Below are 21,181 nucleotides of genomic sequence, written 5' to 3'. Positions count from 1 at the left end.
CCTGGAGGCCGCAAGGGATGCATGCAAGGTGACCCACGTCGCAGCCCACGAGGGTCGCGTGTTCTCAGGTGGCCTGTGGATGCCTGCAGGAGCCTGAGACTCAGGATTTGCCTGGTGGAGAGCCTGTCCCGGGTGGCGAGGTCCCTGATGGAGACGGGCTTGGGATGGGGTTGGGGAAATGGCCCTGGTTCTTCTAGACAGCTGGCGTCTAAACTCGAGCTGGGGGACTGGGACACAAAGACACAGTCCTGATCACCCCCATTCCTCCAAGCACACACTCGGGAGTATCTTCTGGACACTATTTAAGGGATGCAGACGATCAGAGCGACAGACAGCCCTTGTGAACTCAGTCGTGAATTTTTCCTAATGTTGGGGGGCAGAGATTCTGGAGTGAGAGGCCCAACTCTTAGTAAACCCTCCCCAGGCCTGCGTGTCTCCTGCTTCCAAGCCCTCCCGCCGCCTCCTCTCCCCTCACCTCTCCCAGCGTCCGCCCGCATCCACGCCCCCTTTCCCCTCCCATCTCGCGGCCGTGGCGCTCAGCTCGCCGCCCACCTCCCCACAGTCTCCAGGCGGTGCTGGCGGACGGTGGCCGGGCGCCCCGGCTCCGGCTTGCGCTGTCCCGGAGCCCCACCCCGCTCTCCTGCCTCGCCAGCGTTGGTGACCGCCTTAGGGACACTTTGACTCGTGCTGGGCAGCGCCCCCGAGGACTGAGGAAGCTTCGCAGGTAAGGATGGAGACACCCCCAACCCTTTTTCCCCCCAGGAAAGGGCAAGACCCCAGAAGTGTTCCTGAGAAACGCAGGACCCACCCCAGGGAGAGCTCCTTTGCAGGGCGATAAAGGTAGAGATCAAACTTAGCACTTTTAAGCCATCAAAGAAACGGCTCTTGCAAGTAAGCAATTCTTTGTGCTGGCCTCTGCACTGTTAATATTTAACAGTAAAAGTGTTTGCATTGGAATATAAATGGAATTCTTTTTACTTAAGCACTACCAGAGGGGACCCTCTTTATTTTTATGATTATTAACAGATGCCATTGAAAAAGGTGTAAAATGCATTCCTGGAAGGTCTACTTTGGTTGAAAGCCTCTTTGGCAGGATTACTATGAAAGCTAGGAATCTCATGCTCTCTCATCAACTTGGCTGCTCAGGTCAGCGAAAGGAGCAGTGAAAAACATTTTAAAGTGAGAAGATTAAATTGAAAAGTCCTGGATTTGCTCTAAAAAACTAGCCAAAAAAAAAAGTGGGAGCGGGGGAGACCACTGGAACAAGATTGGCAAAATATTGGTAGTTGTTGCCTCAGGGTGATGGGCACGTGGGGGTTATAATTTTGTTTCATTCTATTTCATAGTTTTCTCTCTACTTTTGATATTTTCTACCATAAATTTTTTTTTGAAAAGTTGTAGAAACACTTCCTGCCTGGTTCCTCCGACCTTTTCACACTATCATTGATTTGAAAGAAGCTGCATATCCTGGCGAGGTGGTTTTTCTCCCCTATTAACCTTTATCACTTCTGAAATTAATTCTCATTCTATCCCAAGTGCGTGTGTCCCCACAGAGAATTATAAAAGTCATGTGCTGTTGCCTGGAGAACTATCTGGTTTATAATTTAGAAGAGAGAAGGTTAAGATTCCAGCCAAATAGACATCTCAGCCTGAAAGTAGTGCCCGAGCATCATATGGAATTTTATTTTTATTAGGAAATACTAGAAGAGCTTGTTTAATGTGAGAAGAAGTTGGTCATGGATACTCTCTCTTATTTTTCCTCCAGACAGCTCGGAAACTGTTGTGTTTTTAAGAATCTTCTCTGTATTTTCAAATGTGAGATTGTTTAATCTAGTGCTTGGCACATAGAATGTGCTCATCGTGTTAAAATAATCAATTGCTTCTGCTAAGTCACTTCAGTCGTGTCTGACTCTGTGCGACCCCATAGATGGCAGCCCACCAGGCTCCCCTGTCCCTGGGATTCTCCAGGCAAGAACACTGGAGTGGGTTGCCATTTCCTTCTCCAATCAATTGCTAATGTGAGTTAATTATTTATCTTTGCCCAATGCTCAACTGTCCAATGCCCAATGCATTTTAACAGTGGGATGAGATTCAGAACTTCGGAAACTGAAGCTACCTCACTGGGTTAACTTTGCACATGAGAAATCTGAGATGAGAGGTTGGAAATAGCAAAGTCAAGTATGAAAGTTATTATTTTATGACTTTGCTTAACTAGAATATTTTCAAAAGCTTTAGAAACTTTAACAGATGTTTGCTTAGCTAAAAATACAGTGATCATAAGATGCTTTAAAGCCTGAAGAGTAGCAAACCTAATGCAGTTACAGATAGGCCTTGCTTTCAAAGGCCAACTTGCAGGATAGAAAACAAGTCAGGAGCCATATGCTGTGCATTTCCTATGTCAGTGGGTGAGAGAGTCAGCAGAGGGTTCCCTTTGGGGCTTCCTTAGTGCCTTTCACCCCAAATTCAATTTACACACAGCATATCCTTTGCACAAATTGAAGTGTACAGGTCCTGGAAAAATAACTTAAAAAACAAAGAGGAGGTTTTTCTTTTTTTTATTGTGATGAGAAACAGAAGTTGTGGGTTACTGTAAAATAATCAACTGTGTAACTTTACCATCTTCCTTTCCCTCCACTACTGCCAAATATTTTAAGCAGACATTAATTATTCTGTCTCATTCCTGAAACTAAACTTGACGATAGTGCTATCGTATTTTGAATAGAAACTGGCACATTGTCAATGAACTTCCTTGCCATTTATTTTTAGCATAGAATCAGTGGCAAGCTTACCTTTTAGAAATGGATTATGAAGTCTTTGGTAGACATGTGAAATATTTGGCAGGCTGAAGATTTTTCATGCCGCAGTGAACTGCCGCACCTTTGGGGGATTGTTTAGCGGCCCTGGAGATCATATTGGAAATGTGCTGGCACCAGAGGTTTTGGGAAACCACCTGCCAGAAGGTTGTCTGGCTGTGGACAACATCATCAGCCCACAGCTCGTCAGGATGGGCTCTGTGGCCTGAAGGTGGGTTTTCTAAATGTGATCAATTCCACATGTGACAACAATGTGGAATATTATTATTCCACATAGTATATTATTAACCAGTTAGACTTCTCCCCATCCCATGAATCCTACGTTTTTTTAAACTAAATTTGATTTTTGTAGCTTAATGAGTGTAAACCATTTAAATGTAAGATCTGATTGGACAGCAAGCTAGCTTCGCCTCCTAGTGGTAGCAATAGGGATAGCAGGCAAGTTCCTACCCTAGGAGTCTAGGAATTTAAACTGCTTGAGGCTCATTGATGAGTAAGCGACTTGTGTTTTTTCCTTTGTGATTGAAGCTAGAACTTTAATGTTGAAGGATATCTTAGAAGGTTTTTAGTTCAACTTAAAGACTGAACTGAACTGAAAGACTAAAGAGGATTTATCTCAGAGATTCTTAAACAAGGAAAGAGGCTTTGAAACGATGGATAGAATTGTAAGTACTGTATGCTTTTGTTGAATAAACAAATTTATCTACCTGGTTCCAGCTCTCCAGTCAGCCTAGAAATACTACTCCACATCACTGTAGTGTTTATCATAATCTTCAAGTTTTAGTTCTAAAATTGCATGTTGTATAATTTTTCTAAAAATGAAAATTTTCATTCATGTTTAGGTCTCTGACCCAGACAGTGTTTTCCCCTACTGTTTCTTCCTTTCTAAACATCCGAGGCAGACAATCCAAAAATTTTTTTACCTGAGTGTATTCATTTCCTACTGCTGCTGTAACAAACTACTACAAATTCAGTGACATAAAACAACACCTTATCTTATAGTTCTGGAGGCCAGAAGTCCAGAGAGGGTCAGCATGGTTGCCAGTTTTTTCCTGGAAGTTCCAGGAGAGAATGTCTCCTTACCGTTTGTAAGATCTAGCCGCCACCCGTGTTTTGTAGCTTATGATTCGGCCTCACCCTGACCTCTGCCTCCAACTTCACAGCTCCTTCAGGTTCGTGACCCTCCTGCCTGCTTCTTATAAAAGGAGCCCTGTGATTACATTGTGCTCACCTGGGTAACCCAAGCTAATCTCATCACACAATCCTTAACTAAATCACATCTGCAAAGTCTCCTTTACCAATTAAGAACATAGGCACAGGTCCTGGGGATTAAGATGTGGCTCTCCTTGGGAGCTGTGACAGGCATAACTTGGAGATACTGTGGCTTTAGTTCTAGATCACTGCAAAGAAGCAGATTTTGCAATAAAGCAAGGTGTCCCAGAGCATATAAAAGTCACTGTAGTCTACTGTGTGGTAGCATTATATCTAAAAAACAGTGCATGTAACAGTTGAAAAATACTTTATTGCTAAAAATGCTAACCATCATCTGAGCTTAAGCAAGTCCATCTTTTTGCGGGTGGAGGCTCCTGCCTTGATGCTGATGGCTGCTGACTGAGCAGGGTGGTGGTTGCTGAAGGCTGGGGCAGCTGTGGCAGTTTCTTAAAATAAGACAACAGTGAAGTTTACTGCATTGATTGACTCTTTGGGAACGATTTCTCTGCAGCATGCAATGCTGTTTGATAGCATTTTACCCACCTACTACTACTACTAAGTCACTTCAGTTGTGTCCGACTCTGTGCGACCCCATAGATGGCAGCCCACCAGGCTCCCTCATCCCTGGGATTCTCCAGGCAAGAACACTGGAGTGGGTTGCCATTTCCTTCTCCAGTGCATGAAAGTGAAAAGTGAAAGTGAAGTCGCTCAGTCAGGTCCAACTCCCAGCGACCCCATGGACTGCAGCCTTCCAGGCTCCTCCGTCCATGGGATCTTCCAGGCAAGAGTACTGGAGTGGGGTGCCATTGCCTTCTCCGTTTACCCACCTAGAGAACTTTCAAAACTGGAGTCAGGCCTCTCGAAGGCTGCTGCTACTTTATCAACTAAGTTCCTGTAATATTCTAAATCCATTATTGTCATTTCAACAGTCTTCAGAGCATCTTCACCATCTCAAGAAACTACGTTCTTTGCTCAGCCATAAGAAGCAACTCTTCCATCTATTAAAGTTGTTCACGAGATCACAGTAATTCAGTCACATCTTCAGGCTCCACCTCTCCTTCTGTGCTGTTTCCAGCATACCCGCCACCACTTCCTCTACTGAAGACCTGAACTCCTCAAGGTTGGCTATGAGAACCAGTCTCTTTCAAACTGTGTTGTTAGTATGTTGACTTCTTTCCATGAATCATGAATGTATTTAATGGTACCCACAATAGTGTCTCCTTTCCAGAAGTATTCAACTGACTTTGCCCATATTCATCAGAGGAATTACTATCTGTGGCAGCTGTAGCTTTATGAAATATATTTCTTAAATAATAAGACTTGAAAGTCACAATGAATCCTTGATCTGTGGGCTGCAAAATGGATGTTGTGTTAGGAGGCATGAAAACAATATGCAGTTTATGTTCATCTCTCTCAGAGCTCTTGGGTGATCAGGTACATCAATGAGCAGTAATTTTTTTTTTCTGGGTTAAGATTCCATTTTAATTAGATTCAGTTACTTAGAATCAGTTCATCTCTTATAAACATTTGTGCATTATCAAGGAAAACATAACTTACAGTTCTCAAAATTCAAAGTCAATGAGCAGTAATATTTTGAAAGGAATCTTTTTTCTGAGAGTAGGTCTCAACAGTGGGCTTAAAATACTCAGCAAACTGTGTCGTAGAGAAATGGACCATTATCCAGGTTTTGCTGTTCCACTGATAGAGCCCAGGCAGAGTAAATTTAGCCTAATAGGATTTTCAGGATGGTAAATGAGCATTGGCTTCAGCTGAAAGTCACCAGCTGGATTAGCACCTAACAAGAGGGTCAGCTTGTCCTTCGAAGTTTTGAAGCCAAGTATTGATTGCTCTCTAGATATGGAAGTCCCATGGCATCTTCTTCCAATAGGAGGCTGTTTCATCTGCATCAAAAATCTGTCTCTGTATGTCTTCTTTGGAGAAATGTCTGTTTAGTTCTTTGGCCCATTTTTTGATTGGGTCATTTATTTTTCTGGAGTTGAGTTGTAGGAGTTGCTTGTATATTTTTGAGATTAGTTGTTTGTCAGTTGCTTCATTTGCTATTATTTTCTCCCATTCTGAAGGCTGTCTTTTCACCTTGCTAATAGTTTCCTTTGATGTGCAGAAGCTTTTAAGTTTAATTAGATCCCATTTGTTTATTTTTGCTTTTGTTTCCAATATTCTGGGAGGTGGGTCATAGAGGATCCTGCTGTGATGTATGTCAGAGAGTGTTTTGCCTATGTTCTCCTCTAGGAGTTTTATAGTTTCTGGTCTTACGTTTAGATCTTTAAAAGAGACACTGATGTATAGAACAGTCTTATGGACTCTGTGGGAGAGGGAGAGGGTGGGAAGATTTGGGAGAATGGCATTGAAACATGTAAAATATCATGTATGAAACGAGTTGCCAGTCCAGGTTCGATGCACGATACTGGATGCTTGGGGCTAGTGCACTGGGACGACCCAGAGGGATGGTATGGGGAGGGAGGAGGGTTCAGGATGGGGAACACATGTATACCTGTGGTGGATTCATTTTGATATTTGGCAAAACTAATACAATTATGTAAAGTTTAAAAAATAAAATTAAATTAAAAAAAAAGAAAAACAAAAACAAAAGGAAGCAAAACAAAACAACAACAACAACAACAACAAAATCTGTGTCTCAGTGTAGCCGCCTTCATGAATTATCTTAGCTAGATCTTCTGTATAACTTGCTGCAGCTCCTGCATCGGTATTTGCTGTGTAAGTTTGCACTTTTAGGCTGTGGAGATGGCCTCTTTCTTCAAACCTCGTGAAACAGCCTGTTCTACCTTCAGAGTTTTTTCTGCATCCTCCTCACTTCTCTCAACCTTCACAGAATTGAAGAGAGTTAGTACCCTGCTCCTGACTTAGGTTTTGGCCTAAAAGAATGTGGTGGCTGGCCTGCTCTTTTGGCCAGACCATTAAAACTTTCTCCCTATCAGCAACAAGGCTGTTTTGCTTTCTTATCATTCGCGTGTGCACTGGAGTAGTTCTTTTAATTTCCTTCAGAACTTTTCCCTTGCTCTCCCCACTTGGCTAACTGGCCCAGAAGCCTAGCTTTCAGCCGATGATATCAGCTCTCCACATGCCTTCCTCATGAAGCTTAATTATTTCCAGCTTTTGATTTAAAGTGCAACATGCAACTCTTCTTTCTTCACTTGAACGCTTCGAGGCCATGGTAGGGTTATGAATTGGCCTAATTTAAAACTGTGTCTCAGGGCACAGGGAGGCCTGAGGAGAGGGAGAGAGCTGGGGGAGACGGCAGTCAGTGGAGCAGTCGGAACACACGCAGGACTTGCTAAGCTCACCGTCTTATGTGGATGTGGTCTGTGGTGCCCCCAACACAATGACAATAATAACCTCAAAAGATCACCAATCACAGATCACCATAACAAACAATAAAGAAAAGGATTACTGAAACGTGACACACGGACACAGAGTGAGCAAATGCTGTTGGAAAAATGGCTCCTAGAGAGTTGGTCAATGCGGGGTTGCCATGTGGCAATTTGTAAAAAAATCATAGTATCTGTGAATTGCAGTGAAGCGCAATGAAACAAGGTCGGCTTGTACTTGGTGTACTGTGGTGAGGTCCACGGCAGTCAGAGATGCATGAAATCCTTTATAAATATCTACCAGTGTTTTGACTCTTAGTGTTTGATCCTAATAATAATAATTGCTGCCATTTGCTGAGGGCTTACTGTTCTCTGGGCATCGTGTTTACGTACAGGTTGGTACAAAAGTAATTGCAGTTTCAGACCGTGAATTTTAAATCATTTATAGCTAGGCTCAAATGCATCTTTATTAATCACAATAGGAACCATTACAATCGACACATTTTTGCCAACAAGAAGTAAGTTTGCTAATCCCTGTAGCATAAAAATCTGTGTTTCGGGTTTTGATAAACTCCTAGGAAGTATTTTCTGCCTCCCGCTGGTTGTGGAAGTGTTTTCCCTGCAAAAAGTTGTTGAGATGCTTGAAAAAGTGGTAGTTGGTTGGTGAGAGGTCAAGTGAATATGGCAGACATGACATTTTAGACATCATCTCTACAGCAAGTAATGTCACTAGCAAAAAAAAAAAAAAAGCAAGAAATGCGCATTAAAAAGATACAAAACATAACCACATTTATTTAAGAATGCATTCCAATATCAACGGGCAAGTTCAATGATGCAAAACCGCAATTACTTTTGCACCAACTTAATGATATTCGTGTCTCACAAAAATACTCCAAAGTATTACTCCCTGTTGAACAAATGTAGAAAATAAGGTTTGGGGAAATTAAGTGATCTTCACAAATCATAGTGCTAAGAAGTCACAAGTGGACTTAAATTGGTTTGACTTCAAAACCCACTGCCTCCACCATCCTGGAAGCACCCTAGTTCTCCCTGTCCCTCTTGGTCACACATGGAGCACTATTCCTTTTCCGGTCATCCTGATCGCACACTTTTTAGCTTAAACGTTGCGTCCATTTCAGTGCTCTAGTTAGTGTCTAGTTAGAAGTCCCCCTTCTCTGGGGGCTTCACTGCACCGGGAATTGAACTTTATAAAATACCTAGTCTCTTGTGCATACGCAAAAGTGACTTATGAAAGTTTTACAAGTATTCTCCAAAACCTAACACAGTTAATGCTCACTCTCCAGCTGTCTGCTATCACTAGTAAAGCCCCTCCTCTCCTGCCCCGGCCTTTTGCCTAAGCCAGCAGTTCTGTCTGCAGATCCAGACCATGATGTCTATCCCTTGTGTGTCAGTGTTGACTGAACAGGGGGAGAATGAAAGTGGAGGAGGAGAGATGGCTGGAGTGTGTTTTCACACTTATGCATGTGTGTGAGTGTAGGCAGTGATGCTGGGAGGGGCAGGTGGCTTGGATCACGAATGGCCAGATAAAAGACAGGGAAGTTGTCAAAAGTGGTTATGCAGTGATTGCTATGTCCAAATATGCATGAAGGTAAAAGCTGATGTTGGACCTACAAGGCCATTGATCTGACTGAGCCCCCACAAAGTGTTTGACACATTAATGCAAAATTATGTCCCATGGCAGCAAACTATACACATGAACTTGGACAACTACCTCCCTGTCTGTTACAAGGGACCAGGTGAAAAGAAAGGACCAAGTTAGTGACTCTATGACCTGGTACAGATCTTTGATGGTAAATCAGCTCTTGTTCGTATACAGGAAAAAAAAAACTCATTCAAAATATTTAATATGGTGAGCAAGCATCTAATCTTTCCTTCATCTGCCTGCCCTACTTAAGTTAAAATGTAAACTTTAAAGGGTAACAAACCAAAAAATAAAAGAGAAACTGAGCCTGAGAATATTATTATGTCATGCTATGCTATATACTTTAGAATAGATTCACTTAAAAAAGTTTTTTTTTCTCATTGTAAATTGCTCCCTCAGAGTAATTATTTTGACATTGACTGTTTCTTTTTAGGTTGAAGACCTGTTGCAGTTCCAGAATTCTTAGGGTAGGTCCAGGCTTAAAATAATATGTTGGAAATGCAATTCAAATGTTCTGTGGCTGGGTAATGTTTAATTACACTTATTTAATAGCAATGAGAAAAATATATTACAAACCCACAGATCTTCATAGAAATGAGTAGTTAGGAAAGCATTCATTTGGGACGTCTCTAAAATGAAGCTGTCCTTGAACAAAAACCAAAACAAAGAAAAAGAGAGTTTTCAGAGTGTGTCAGAAACTATCCTGAAATAAAAATATTTGAGTATAAAATTGTTTAGAAAACTAGAAGTGCTATAACTTTGCCTTATATAATTAACTGTTTTAAAGTGATATTAATTTACCTACTGCTGCTGCTGCTGCTGCTGCTAAGTCGCTTCAGTTGTGTCCGACTCTGTGCGACCCCATAGACGGCAGCCCACCAGGCTCCCCTGTCCCTGGAATTCTCCAGGCAAGAACACTGGAGTGGGTTGCCATTTCCTTCTCCAGTGCATGAAAGTGGAAAGTGAAAGTGAAGTCGCTCAGTCCTGTCTGACTCTTAGCGACCCCATGGACTGCAGCCTACCAGGCTCCTGCATCCATGGGATCTTCCAGGCAAGCGTACTGGAGTGGGGTGCCATTGCCTTCTCCGAATTTACCTACTAGGGTAGAATAATAACTATCAGGTTGGCCAAAAAGTTTGTTTGCTTTCTCCATAACTGTGTATGGAAATACCTGAAAGAACTTTCAGGCCAACCCAATATAAAAGAACTTATAATTGAATGTGTCCATGCTCTGGGCTCAATGGTAATTCTTTGCATATATCAATGTATTTAATTCTCACAATTATGAAGTTGAAATTACTATTATCTCCACTTTGCAGATGAGGAAACAGAAACTTCATTGATGTGAATGAACTGCCCAAATTCAGATGCCTAATAAGTGGTGAAGATGAGACTTAGCCCAGGTCTTCTTACTCCTTGGTCTGCCCTGATAACTACCATGCTGATAGAGAAATCCAAATATTCTAAACACTTGTCAGCATTCGCATTTCTAAGAAAGCATAAGCAAGGAAACAAACAAAAGCAAGAGCAAGTAATCCCTTGTAGTTACAGGTGGTTATTTCTGTTAATAGTATAGACCAGGTACAAATGTGGAATACTATCTGCTCCATCAGTAAGAGTGTGTCTACAAATGCTGGTATTCCTTGCTTCCTCTCTAACTCCCTTCTGCTCCATCCATCTCCATGGTCCAACCCATAATCAACTCCGTGTACACTGACTCCTGGTGAGGACCATAACTGCAACCTCACTTTCATTAACCAAAACTGGAATTTGAAGCCCCAAATCCAAGCCATCTGGAAAGTGACAGGGAAGGTCACAATTACAATGGAAGACAGGAAAAAGGAGGAGGTTGAGGGAAAACAAGAGACATTAAAGCTTTCAAAATACTATAGCTGCTCCACAGCCGGGGCCGTGTCTCTTTAGTTAGTGCTTTGGGGATGACAGGCGTCTGTACATGTATCCACTGAACCGTGGCTTGCTCGATCAGTAAGAGCTATCATTTACACTACACTGACATTTTACCACGAGACAAACTTAGATTTTCCAAAAGAAAGTGTCCCGAGACATTTGTCCAATTTGAAATTACAGGCCAAATTAGACTAAACCCATGTCCTTTATTACTGTGATTCTGAGGTCATATGACAAGGTTCTGCCCTTCCCATGCCCAAGGATAGATGTGGGCATGGCTTTTATTCCTGTGCTACACTGTAGCTGAGTCCCTCAAAAGGCACTGGCCAGGGCTGGCCAACTGATGCGCTTGCATCATCTGTACATTGGATGCTGGAGGCATTACAGACAAACCTACTGTATTTGAATCTTTTCAGATGTATTGTTAAATCACTTATATGAAAGTATGTTTTTTTTTCTACCAAAGGCTGAGTCTTCCAATATTATTGTTGTTGTTTAGTTGCTAAGTCATGTCCAACTCTTTGAGACCCCATGGACTGTAGCCTGCCAGGCTCCTCTGACCATGGAATTTCCCTGACAAGAATAATGGAGTGGGATGCCATTTCCTACTCCAGGGGATCTTTCTGTAATAGCTGTTTGCTAACACAGGAAAAGCGTGAAGTTCAGAAAAAATTTACTTTGTACACAAAGAGGAAGCAGGGGTCATGTGAAACCTGGGTAGGCAGTCATCCCTGGAAAAACCTTCTGAGGAGGGTCTCAAGCTGCTGCACCAGGGCTTTGGCTGCTGTGGTTCTGAAACTGTACTGAGTATCAGAGTTGCCTGGAGGGCTGGTTAAAACATACACAGCTGGGAACCCACATCCCTCCTGGAGAGTTTTGAACAGTAGGTCTGGGTTGGGCCCTGAGAATGAGCATTTTTAACAGGTTCCTAGGGGATGCTGACACTGTTTGAGGACTACAACCTGGGAATTCCTTGATGTGACAGAGTTTATTCTGCAACATGCAAGTATAGAATCCTACTAACAAACTAAAAATATTCTTTTGAGTGGTTTGTGTTTCATTTTGAAGCCAAAGGCAGGGGAAAAAAACAAAAAACAATGTCCCTGTTCAGAGCAGTCAGGAAGGAGGAGTTCCCCATTATTCACAGGAGGGTCTGCCTTTTTGTTCTATTTAGGCCTTCAACTGATTGGATGAGGCCCACCCACATTAGGCAGGGCAATCTGCTCACCTTAGTCTACTGATTCAAATGTTAATTTCATCCAGAGACACCCTCTCAAATATACCCAGGATAATATTAGACAAAATATCTGGGCAGTTTCTGGCCCAGTCAAGTTGGCACATAAAATTAATGATTACATGTGGCTCTTAAAAGTCTGCCTATAGAATTAACACACAGGGCACATGTTTTATTTGGTAAAGAACAGAGAAACTTGATTCATATTCCAGTTCAGTGATTTGCATAGTAAAAAACCATCTTGTCAATTATAATTCAGTATTTGCATTATGCCTATCCAAGCCCTCAGAGAAGGCAATGGCACCCTACTCTAGTACTCTTGCCTGGAAAATCCCATGGACAGAGGGCCTGGTGGGCTGCAGTCCATGGGGTCGCTAAGAGTCAGACACGACTGAGCAACTTCACTTTCACTTTTCACTTTCATGCACTGGAGAAGGAAATGGCAACCCGTCTATGGGGTCACACAGAGTCGGACACGACTGAAGTGACTTAGCAGTAGCAGCAGTAGCAGTATCCAAGCCCTAAGTAGCTGAAAACTTGCAAGGCTAAATTAAACAGTACTGAAAACAGAAACGTGTAAGCAATACCACAGTACCTAGATTTAAATGCTCTTTCTTTTGCTTGGGAATGCCTTTGACACATTTATTACTCCACAGATCATTATTATCAAATATTAAAATGTACAATGTGATTCTCTGTAGTTTTTAATGAAGATAATTGGCTGACTCAGTCTTTAATGTACTCATATATTAAGTATACAATGAATGGCTGTTATGCATGTAGGGCTAACTTAAAATAATAAAAAAAAAATATTTCCTATACCAAAAAATTTGTTTGACTGACATTTTTCTAAGGATCAAATAGATTAAAAAAAATATGTATCTTTTAAAAAATCATCTACTTTGGTCTGTTGATAAACTGCTGCTGCTGCTGCTAAGTCACTTTAGTCGTGTCCGACTCTGTGCGACCCCATGGACTGCAGCCTACCAGGCTTCTCTGTCCATGGGATTCTCCAGGCAAGAACACTGGAGTGGGTTGCCATTTCCTTCTCCAATGCATGAAAGTGGAAAGTTAAAGTGAAGTCGCTCAGTCGTGTCCGACTCTTTGCAACCCCATGGACTGCAGCCTACCAGGCTCCTCTATCCATGGGATTTTCTGGGCAACAGTACTGGAGTGGGGTGCCATTGCCTTCTCCCATTGATTAACTAAGAGGCAGCAAATAACTGATTTTAGCATTTCGTTTTAAGGGAAAGACAACTTTTCATCTTGGGAACTACCCAATAAAACATATTATTTCAAGATCTCAATAGTTACTGAGCTGTTAGCCTTATTCATTCCAATCCAATTAAATAAAATGGATGAAATACTCATTATGAAAACTGCATGCTGCTGCTGCTAAGTCGCTTCAGTCATATCCAACTCTGTGCAACCCCATAAACAGCAGCCCACCAGGCTCCCCCGTCCCTGGGATTCTCAAGGCAAGAACACTGGAGTGGGTTGCCATTTCTTTCTCCAATGCATGAAAGTGAAGAGTGAAAGTGAAGTCGCTCAGTCGTGTCCGACTCTTAGCGACCCCATGGACTGCAGCCTAACAGGCTCCTGCATCCATGGGATTTTCCAGGCAAGAGTACTGCAGTGGGGTGCCATTGCCTTCTCCGGAAAACTGCATAGAAGTTACAAAGTACTAAGTGGTTCAACAAAATCATTACCAATATAATTACTGTTTTGTGTAAAATCATATTTGCCATGGTAATGATTAGAAAATATTGTACATGAGTGTGGATTTTTCCTGAAATGTATTTACTGATTTAGGGGACAATATCCATCAGTCTACAGAAGAATGGCCTGTCTCCAAAATAAAGTACAAGCTATTAGGCAAACAATACAGTTTAATATTCACCAAAATCACTTAGCATTCAAGTGTGAGCAAATAGAAAAAAATGGTAAAGATTATTCTAAAGTAGAAGTAAAGATTATTCTAAACTTGCTTAACATGTTTTAATATACAATGATTCAAAATAATTATATCATATTTTAATGAACAGATGTTTAAACAACAAAGAGATTAATGCAGTATATGATTTGTTTTATCAGAAGAATGTTATTAGTTTGTTAATAAAATTCCATACTTGGATATGGCAAGATGAACTCTGTTGTGTCACGAGATGCCCATATTAGGCTCTGCATAAGAGGCAACTTTTGCATTTCCTGCCAGTGCTTAGGATCTTAGGGGTGTACCCCGGTTTGTGGGTCATTCCTGACATCCTGTATTAACTTTCTTTTCCATGCAAAGGCTTATCAGAAAGCCGTTAGAGTGAAGGTATTATAGGCATAACCTAACCTTGAACTGCCTCTGCTTTATACAAAGTGCAAAGCATTTGGTAAGACTGGATATGTTAACTATTAGTTAAAAACAACTTGGAACATAGCTCACAAATTTCCAAATTGCTGCTCCAAAGAATGTTACACTCCCCCTTACTCTCACAAAGCAATAACTGACAAACAGCAGTTCTAGGAAGAGATTTACATACCAGCAAACCCAGGGAAGCAGGAAAAGAAGGCAAGAAGATGTAAATAATAGATGAGATATTATATAATTCACCAAGTACTGGCAACTTTCAATGGCTCTCAGGTGATGAGACCCATGATGAAAGGGTCCCATTAAACCTATGATTTAATCACGATCATGCTCCCCCAAGTGGTAAATCCAGGACAACTGCCTGTGCTCCATAAATTCTTACAATTTTAATATCCAGTAAAATGTCACTATAACACATTTTTGTATATTGCTTTGCTTGGGTGGTAGTTCCAAGCACAACTTCGTTTTAAAAAAGAACAGGGTATATTTTTCTTATTTTTGAATAAAACAGCCTGTGCTGTGTACTCTTTATGATAAGGAGTTCTGCTTGTAAAAAAAATCAAAGCAGGTCAATAGTAGAGGAGCTCCTTTATTTCTAAAACTTCTACTGAATATTTTAGAATATTATCTGATATTTAAAAAAAAATTTAAATGTATACCATTTTTGAAGTTTTTTTATTTGATATTTGTTATATTAAACTTTTTTAAAATTTATTTTTAATTGGAGGATAATTGTTTTACAATATTGTGTTGGCTTCTTCCATACAACGTGAATCAGCCATAAGTGTATATATGTCCCCTCCCTCTTGAACCTCCTTCCAACCCATCCCACTTTTCCAGGCTGTTACAGAGCACTGTGTTGAGCTCCTTGTGTTATACAGCAACTTCCCATTTTTTCTTTTTCTTTTTTTCTACTCAGTCATGTCCGACTCTTTGCCACCTCATGGACTATACAGTCCGTGGAATTCTCCAGGCTAGAACACTGGAGTGGGTAGCCTTTCCCTTCTTCAGGGGATCTTCCCGACGTAGGGATCAAACCCATGTCTCCCGCATCACAGGCAGATTCTTTACCAGCTGAGCCACAAGGGAAGCCCAAGAACACTGCAGTGGGTAGCCTTTCCCTTCTCCAGCAGCCCTTCCAGACCCAGGAAGTGAACCGGGGTCTCCTGCATTGCAGGCAGATTCTATACCAACTGAGCTATATATGATAATGTATGTTTCAATGTTACTTGTAATTCGTCCCACCTTCTTGTTTGCTCGCTGTGTCCAAAGTCTGTTCTCTATGTCTGCATCTCTATTTCTGTCCTGCAAATAGGTTCATCAGTACCCTTTTTCTATATTCCATATAGATGCATTAATATACGATAGTTCATCTCTGACTTACTTCACTCTGTATGACAGGCTCATTTCTGTTTTACATTTTGTTTTTTTGTCTGTGAGGCATGTGGGATCTTAGCTCTCTGACCAATCTCCTGCATCCGGGGTTGGGGATGGGACCGGGAGTGGGGTGGTGCTGAAGTCTTAACCACTGGGCCAGGGAAGGCTCTATTATTTAATGATTTTATTTTATTTATTTATTTTTAAATTTTATTTTTAACTTTACAATATTGTATTGGTTTTGCCATATATCAAAATGAATCTGCCACAGGTATACATGTGTTCCCCATCCTGAACCCTCCTCCCTCCTATTTAATGATTTTAATTGCACCATCAATCAGCTTGGTCTGCAAGCCGTGATTCAGGGAAGTAGTGCACTCTAGTGAAGGCCTTTTTTAAAAAAAATTTTTTCCAGTGAATGCTTTTTTGAGCTCTGTGCTAGTCGTTTACATCCTAGAGATGAGGAATTTATGGTCCGTGCCTTTATTAAGACGCTAAGTTCAGGGATAGTGTCAGACATCTGTCGTTATCTTTATTTCTAAATCATCCGGAGATAAGGTTGCAGACTTTGGAAGGAAGAAGGTGTGGCTTAGGCACCAGAGGACCCCACTTGCCCTTCTTCTTATTCTCCCATGCATTGGGCTGTCTGGAGAGGAAGAGGGGAAGATGGTAGGCGGGGGTGGGATGCTTGCGGATTAGTGCTGGTGGAGGGAAGTTTGAGTGAAATCAAATTTACTGATTTTGGATGTCTGTAGGAGCCTGCTTAGTGTGGTGTTGATCTAATCTCAGTAAAATCTAAGTACAGTGAAAATAGGGACTCCTCTTAGTGGTGAAGCTACATTTAGGACTCAAGATCTACGTTTAAACAGAAAGCAGTATAGGTTCATCTGTACCATTTTTCTAGATTCCACATCTATGCATTAATATATGGTACTTATTTTTCTTTCTGACTAATGTATGTGCACCGCCAGGTGTAAAACACATAGCTAGTGGGAACCAGCTATATAGCACAGCGAGCTCAGCTCAGTGCTCTGGGGGCACCTAGGTGGCTGGGATTGGGGGGTGAGGGTCTAAGAGGGAGGAGATACATGTATGCCTATAGCTGATTCACTTTGTTGTACAGCAGAAACTAACATAATATTGTAAAGCAACTATACCCCAATAAGACAAAAAGCATAAAGCTTCTTTTTTTTTTTTTTTTCTCCCTGTTTTAAAGGACAAGATAGAAGAACAAAATGGGAGCTATGTTCTTCGGGTTGATGCTTTTCACCCTTGGGTGGACCCTCATCGATGGATCTGAAATGGAACAGGATTTTATGTGGCACGTGAGAAAAATACCTCGACTTGTCAGTGAAAGGACCTTCCATCTCACCAGCCCTGCCTTTGAGGCAGATGCTAAGATGGTGTTAAATCAAGTGTGTGGCATTGAATGCCAGAAAGATCTCCCAGCCCCCAGCCTTTCTGACCTGGAAGACTCTCTCTCCTACGAGACTGTCTTTGAGAATGGGAGCCGAACCTTGACCCGAGTGAAAGTTCAAGGTTGGGTCCCTGAGCCAACTCAAAACCTCACCTCACAAGGAGCACCCGTGAGGAGAAAGAGACAGGTGTACGGCACCGACAGCAGGTTCAGCATCCTGGATAAGAGGTTCTTGACCAATTTCCCTTTCAATACCGCGGTGAAGCTCTCCACAGGCTGCAGCGGCATTCTCATCTCTCCCAACCACGTCCTAACCGCTGCCCACTGTGTCCACGATGGAAACGACTACATCAAAGGCAGCAAAAAGCTAAGAGTAGGCTTGCTGAAGATGAGAAATAAAGGTGGTGGCAAGAGACGTCGGGGGACTAGGAGGAACAGGAGGGGAGTGAGTGATGCTGGAAGACAGGGGAGCCAAGACAGTCTGAAGGAGACAGCCAAGGCTGGAAGGAGGAGAAAGGGATCTGCTCGGCGTCAGAGAGCTGCTGACGGGAGGCCCTCCTTCCAGTGGACCCGGGTCAAGAACACCCACATCCCCAAGGGCTGGGCTAGAGGAGAGAGCGGAGATCCGGCCCTGGACTATGACTACGCCCTTCTGGAGCTGAAGCGCCCTCACAAGAAGAAATACATGGAGCTGGGAGTCAGCCCCACCATCAAGAAGCTGCCTGGTGGGATGATCCACTTCTCAGGCTTTGATCAGGACAGGGCAGATCAGTTAGTCTACCGGTTTTGCAGCGTGTCTGATGAGTCCAATGACCTCCTCTATCAATACTGCGATGCCGAATCAGGCTCCACTGGCTCCGGGGTCTATCTGCGTTTGAAAGAGCCAGACAAAAAGAGGTGGAAACGCAAAATCATTGCGATCTATTCTGGCCACCAGTGGGTGGACGTGCACGGTGTTCAGAAGGACTACAACGTGGCCGTGCGCATCACGCCCCTCAAGTATGCCCAGATCTGCCTCTGGATGCATGGGGATGATGCCAATTGTACCCAAGGCTAACAGATACCTGAAATGAGGTTGTTGATGATCCGGACATGGCAGAGAAAAGCAGTTTTGATTTATTGTAGCAAAGATCACTTCATAGGTTTTGCCCGGACTTGAACCCTACCAGTAGCATTTCAACATTTTTAATGTTTCCTTTTTTCAAAATTAGGAGCTATTCATACACTTAAAAAAATGTGTAGGTATACATCTTGAAACTAGATGGGTACTTTAATGCCAAGTGTATATTCTTCTTTACATGGTGATAAGTTTCATTTGTGGGAAAGGCTTTGTTTCTTTCTGCCTTTTTAAAGATTGGACACTTTAAAATTTCAAGCATAAATATTATGTGATTTCTCAATGGACTAACTCTCAGGGTCCTACTCTAAAAAGAGGCTTATAGGGTGCTGGTTGCATATTAAATGTGAAACTGCATATACAGAAGTGGACAGTCCCATGGCTACAATCAAATTTGAGGCAGTAATTTACAACACACTCTGTACTGCTCTGAGACAGACCCCTTCAGCCTATGCTATCCCTCTTTGTTTATATTGTGTTTTCCATTGGGTCTAAGAAGCTTTTAGGTTTGTTTTATTTTTAAGAATTACAAGGAACATAAAACTTTATAAATAAAACAATTAACTATTTTGCTGCCTGAAAAATACCAACTGCAGTGTTCTTATTTGTGGGAGAAATACTTTGTTCTATGAAATAAATTTAGTTTGAAAATAGGGAAGTTGAAACATTTTAAGATTTCAAGTCTTTAACTCATATTCAAAATATGGACTTTTCAGGTATGCATAGGGAAGACCATTGAAAAGTTATAAACCATCAGGTATTGAAAGCCTGTATCATTTTACGCCACGCAATCTCCTATGAACCAAGTGTTACAGTTTTAGACAAGGAAATCTATGTCTTTTTCAAGGAAAAGCCCTTTTATCCCCTTGACAAAGTTATTTTCTTAATAGGGCCATAGATATATTATTGGTGATTTCTCTGATTAGGGGATTTTTATATATGTCCTTTTAACAAGATGAGTATAGTTTATGAATATAATTTTTTAAAAACAATTCTGATTGTTTTTACTAAGGACCAAGGCTATATCCTCACTTGGGCAGTCTCAGAAGACAAGAGTCCAGTGACCGCCCTGGGGCAAAACTCAGAGTAGTCACTGAATACTATTTCTTCAATGAACAGATATTTGCTGAATGACTTGTAAGAAGGTTGTGCTGTGCTCAGTTGCTTGGTCATGTCTGACTCTTTGCAACCCCATGGATTGTAGCCCACCAGGCTCCTCTATCCATGGAATTTTCCCAGCATGAATACTGCAGTGGGTTCCTATTTCCTCCTCCAGGGGATCTTCCTGACACGTAAGTGCGTTAGTTTAGGCCATTGTGTTTAAAGGGTTTTAGTGATCTGTAACTGAGTGCACTATAAAACTTAGGAGCTGTAGCTAGCCCTGATTTCTGGGCTGTTCTTCCTGGCAGTTTCAAGGATACATACTCTTCTTTTGGAATAAACCCAAGTCATTGATTCTGCCTGAGTTCAAAGTTATTTTACTTGTTATTATTTTCCATAGTGAGAAGTTAGACCCTTGTCTAGTATGCAAAGGGAATACATGACTAGATTATTATAAAAAGTGATTTTGTAAATGGTGTTGAAAATAGCTGAAATTTCATACAAGTTATATTCCTTTATAATATGAATCTGTTAGAAATCATTCAATAAATCAACTGTAACTCTTACTATGTTTGTATATATGTTTTATATACAGGGTTTTAGCAAGTATTCAATTAAACTGCTTATTAAAAAACTTCTATTTAATTCTAAGCACTTTTTGCTGGGAAGTATTTAACTACCAGTAGTAGTGGAATAGGGCTGTTGTCTCAAAAATTTTGATCAGATCCTTTTTGGGGAAACATCTATATGATCACTGTGACTCAAATTATTTGCACACTTGCAAACACACACACACACACACACACACACTCCTCATCTTAGATTCTTAGAAAATAAGTCCTGGGTTTGAGTCAGTCTGGAGGAATTTAGAATGCTCAGCATCAGTAGTTTGGGTCTGAAGGTTAAGTTCTGAATGTACATGATTTCCTTAAAATCACTGTACAATATACTTTCCAAAAATATAAAAGTTTAGCTCAGTTTATTTGCAGAGATTTGATTCTCTCATTTTCTTCTCTTTCCCAAGAGAATCGTGAATCTTACATGACTCATCTGGGACCACTAAAATGTACTATTTACATTACTCAATTTAACTTCACATACTTTTTCTGTTACACTTATCAGATTTAAAATAGAAAATTAATTTGAATTCTCTTAGCCAAACACATATACCCACATACACAGGCACTGTCTACTATGTGCCAAGGATACTGACTTACTGCTTAGAGAGACTTATCAAGGGGTGAATTCAAATAAGTATTTATAAAACAACTGAAACTTAGAATTGTGAGTTTTTTCTTTACCCAAATAAAATATTTCATTTTATTTATGTTTTTTTCTTGCTCATAAGTGTATGGGCAGGAGAGACTTAACAGTTTTTCCTTTTTTGAAATGCTTCTTAGTTAAATCCCAAATGTTCACTTTGAATAAGATTTGAATATATGTATAATCAAGATCAGAGTTTTGGACAAATCATTACCCTTTTTATTTGTAGGTCAAAGAATTCTTTGAAATTCTTATTTCTTAGAATCCCAGGATTAGAAGAGAACATAAAGATCATCTATTTTAATTCCACATTTTAGATTTTAATTTCCCTCCATAGCATTCCACTGAAGGGTCTGTCTAGTAATAAGAA

At 41.2% G+C, this 21,181-nt stretch overlaps 2 protein-coding genes across 9 annotated transcripts in view; one reads left to right on the top strand and one right to left on the bottom strand.

Moving 5' to 3' along the window:
• SNAP91 (synaptosome associated protein 91) overlaps positions 1 to 21,181 on the bottom strand; it is a 239,691-nt gene that overhangs the window by 38,206 nt on the left and 180,304 nt on the right. The gene's annotated exons all lie outside the window — the stretch shown is intronic.
• PRSS35 (serine protease 35) lies at positions 445 to 20,114 on the top strand. 8 transcript variants are annotated; one of them, XM_006080294.4, is made up of 4 exons: positions 445 to 724; positions 4,955 to 5,145; positions 9,469 to 9,502; positions 17,130 to 20,114. In XM_006080294.4, the coding sequence occupies exon 4, from the start codon at positions 17,149 to 17,151 to the stop codon at positions 18,385 to 18,387; it is 1,239 nt and encodes a 412-aa protein (XP_006080356.2). In that variant the 5' UTR covers positions 445 to 724; positions 4,955 to 5,145; positions 9,469 to 9,502; positions 17,130 to 17,148; the 3' UTR covers positions 18,388 to 20,114. The 8 variants fall into 8 exon arrangements, with proteins under 8 accessions (XP_006080356.2, XP_006080359.2, XP_006080358.2 ...); XM_044924471.2 differs by lacking the exon at positions 445 to 724 and adding an exon at positions 3,322 to 3,478; XM_044924472.2 differs by lacking the exon at positions 445 to 724 and adding an exon at positions 3,535 to 3,985.

This window comes from Bubalus bubalis, chromosome 10 (genome assembly GCF_019923935.1).
Source record: "Bubalus bubalis isolate 160015118507 breed Murrah chromosome 10, NDDB_SH_1, whole genome shotgun sequence".
Taxonomy (NCBI): domain Eukaryota; kingdom Metazoa; phylum Chordata; class Mammalia; order Artiodactyla; family Bovidae; genus Bubalus; species Bubalus bubalis.
The sequence above is the reverse complement of the archived record's forward strand: the minus strand, read 5'-3'. Positions and strand labels throughout refer to the sequence as shown.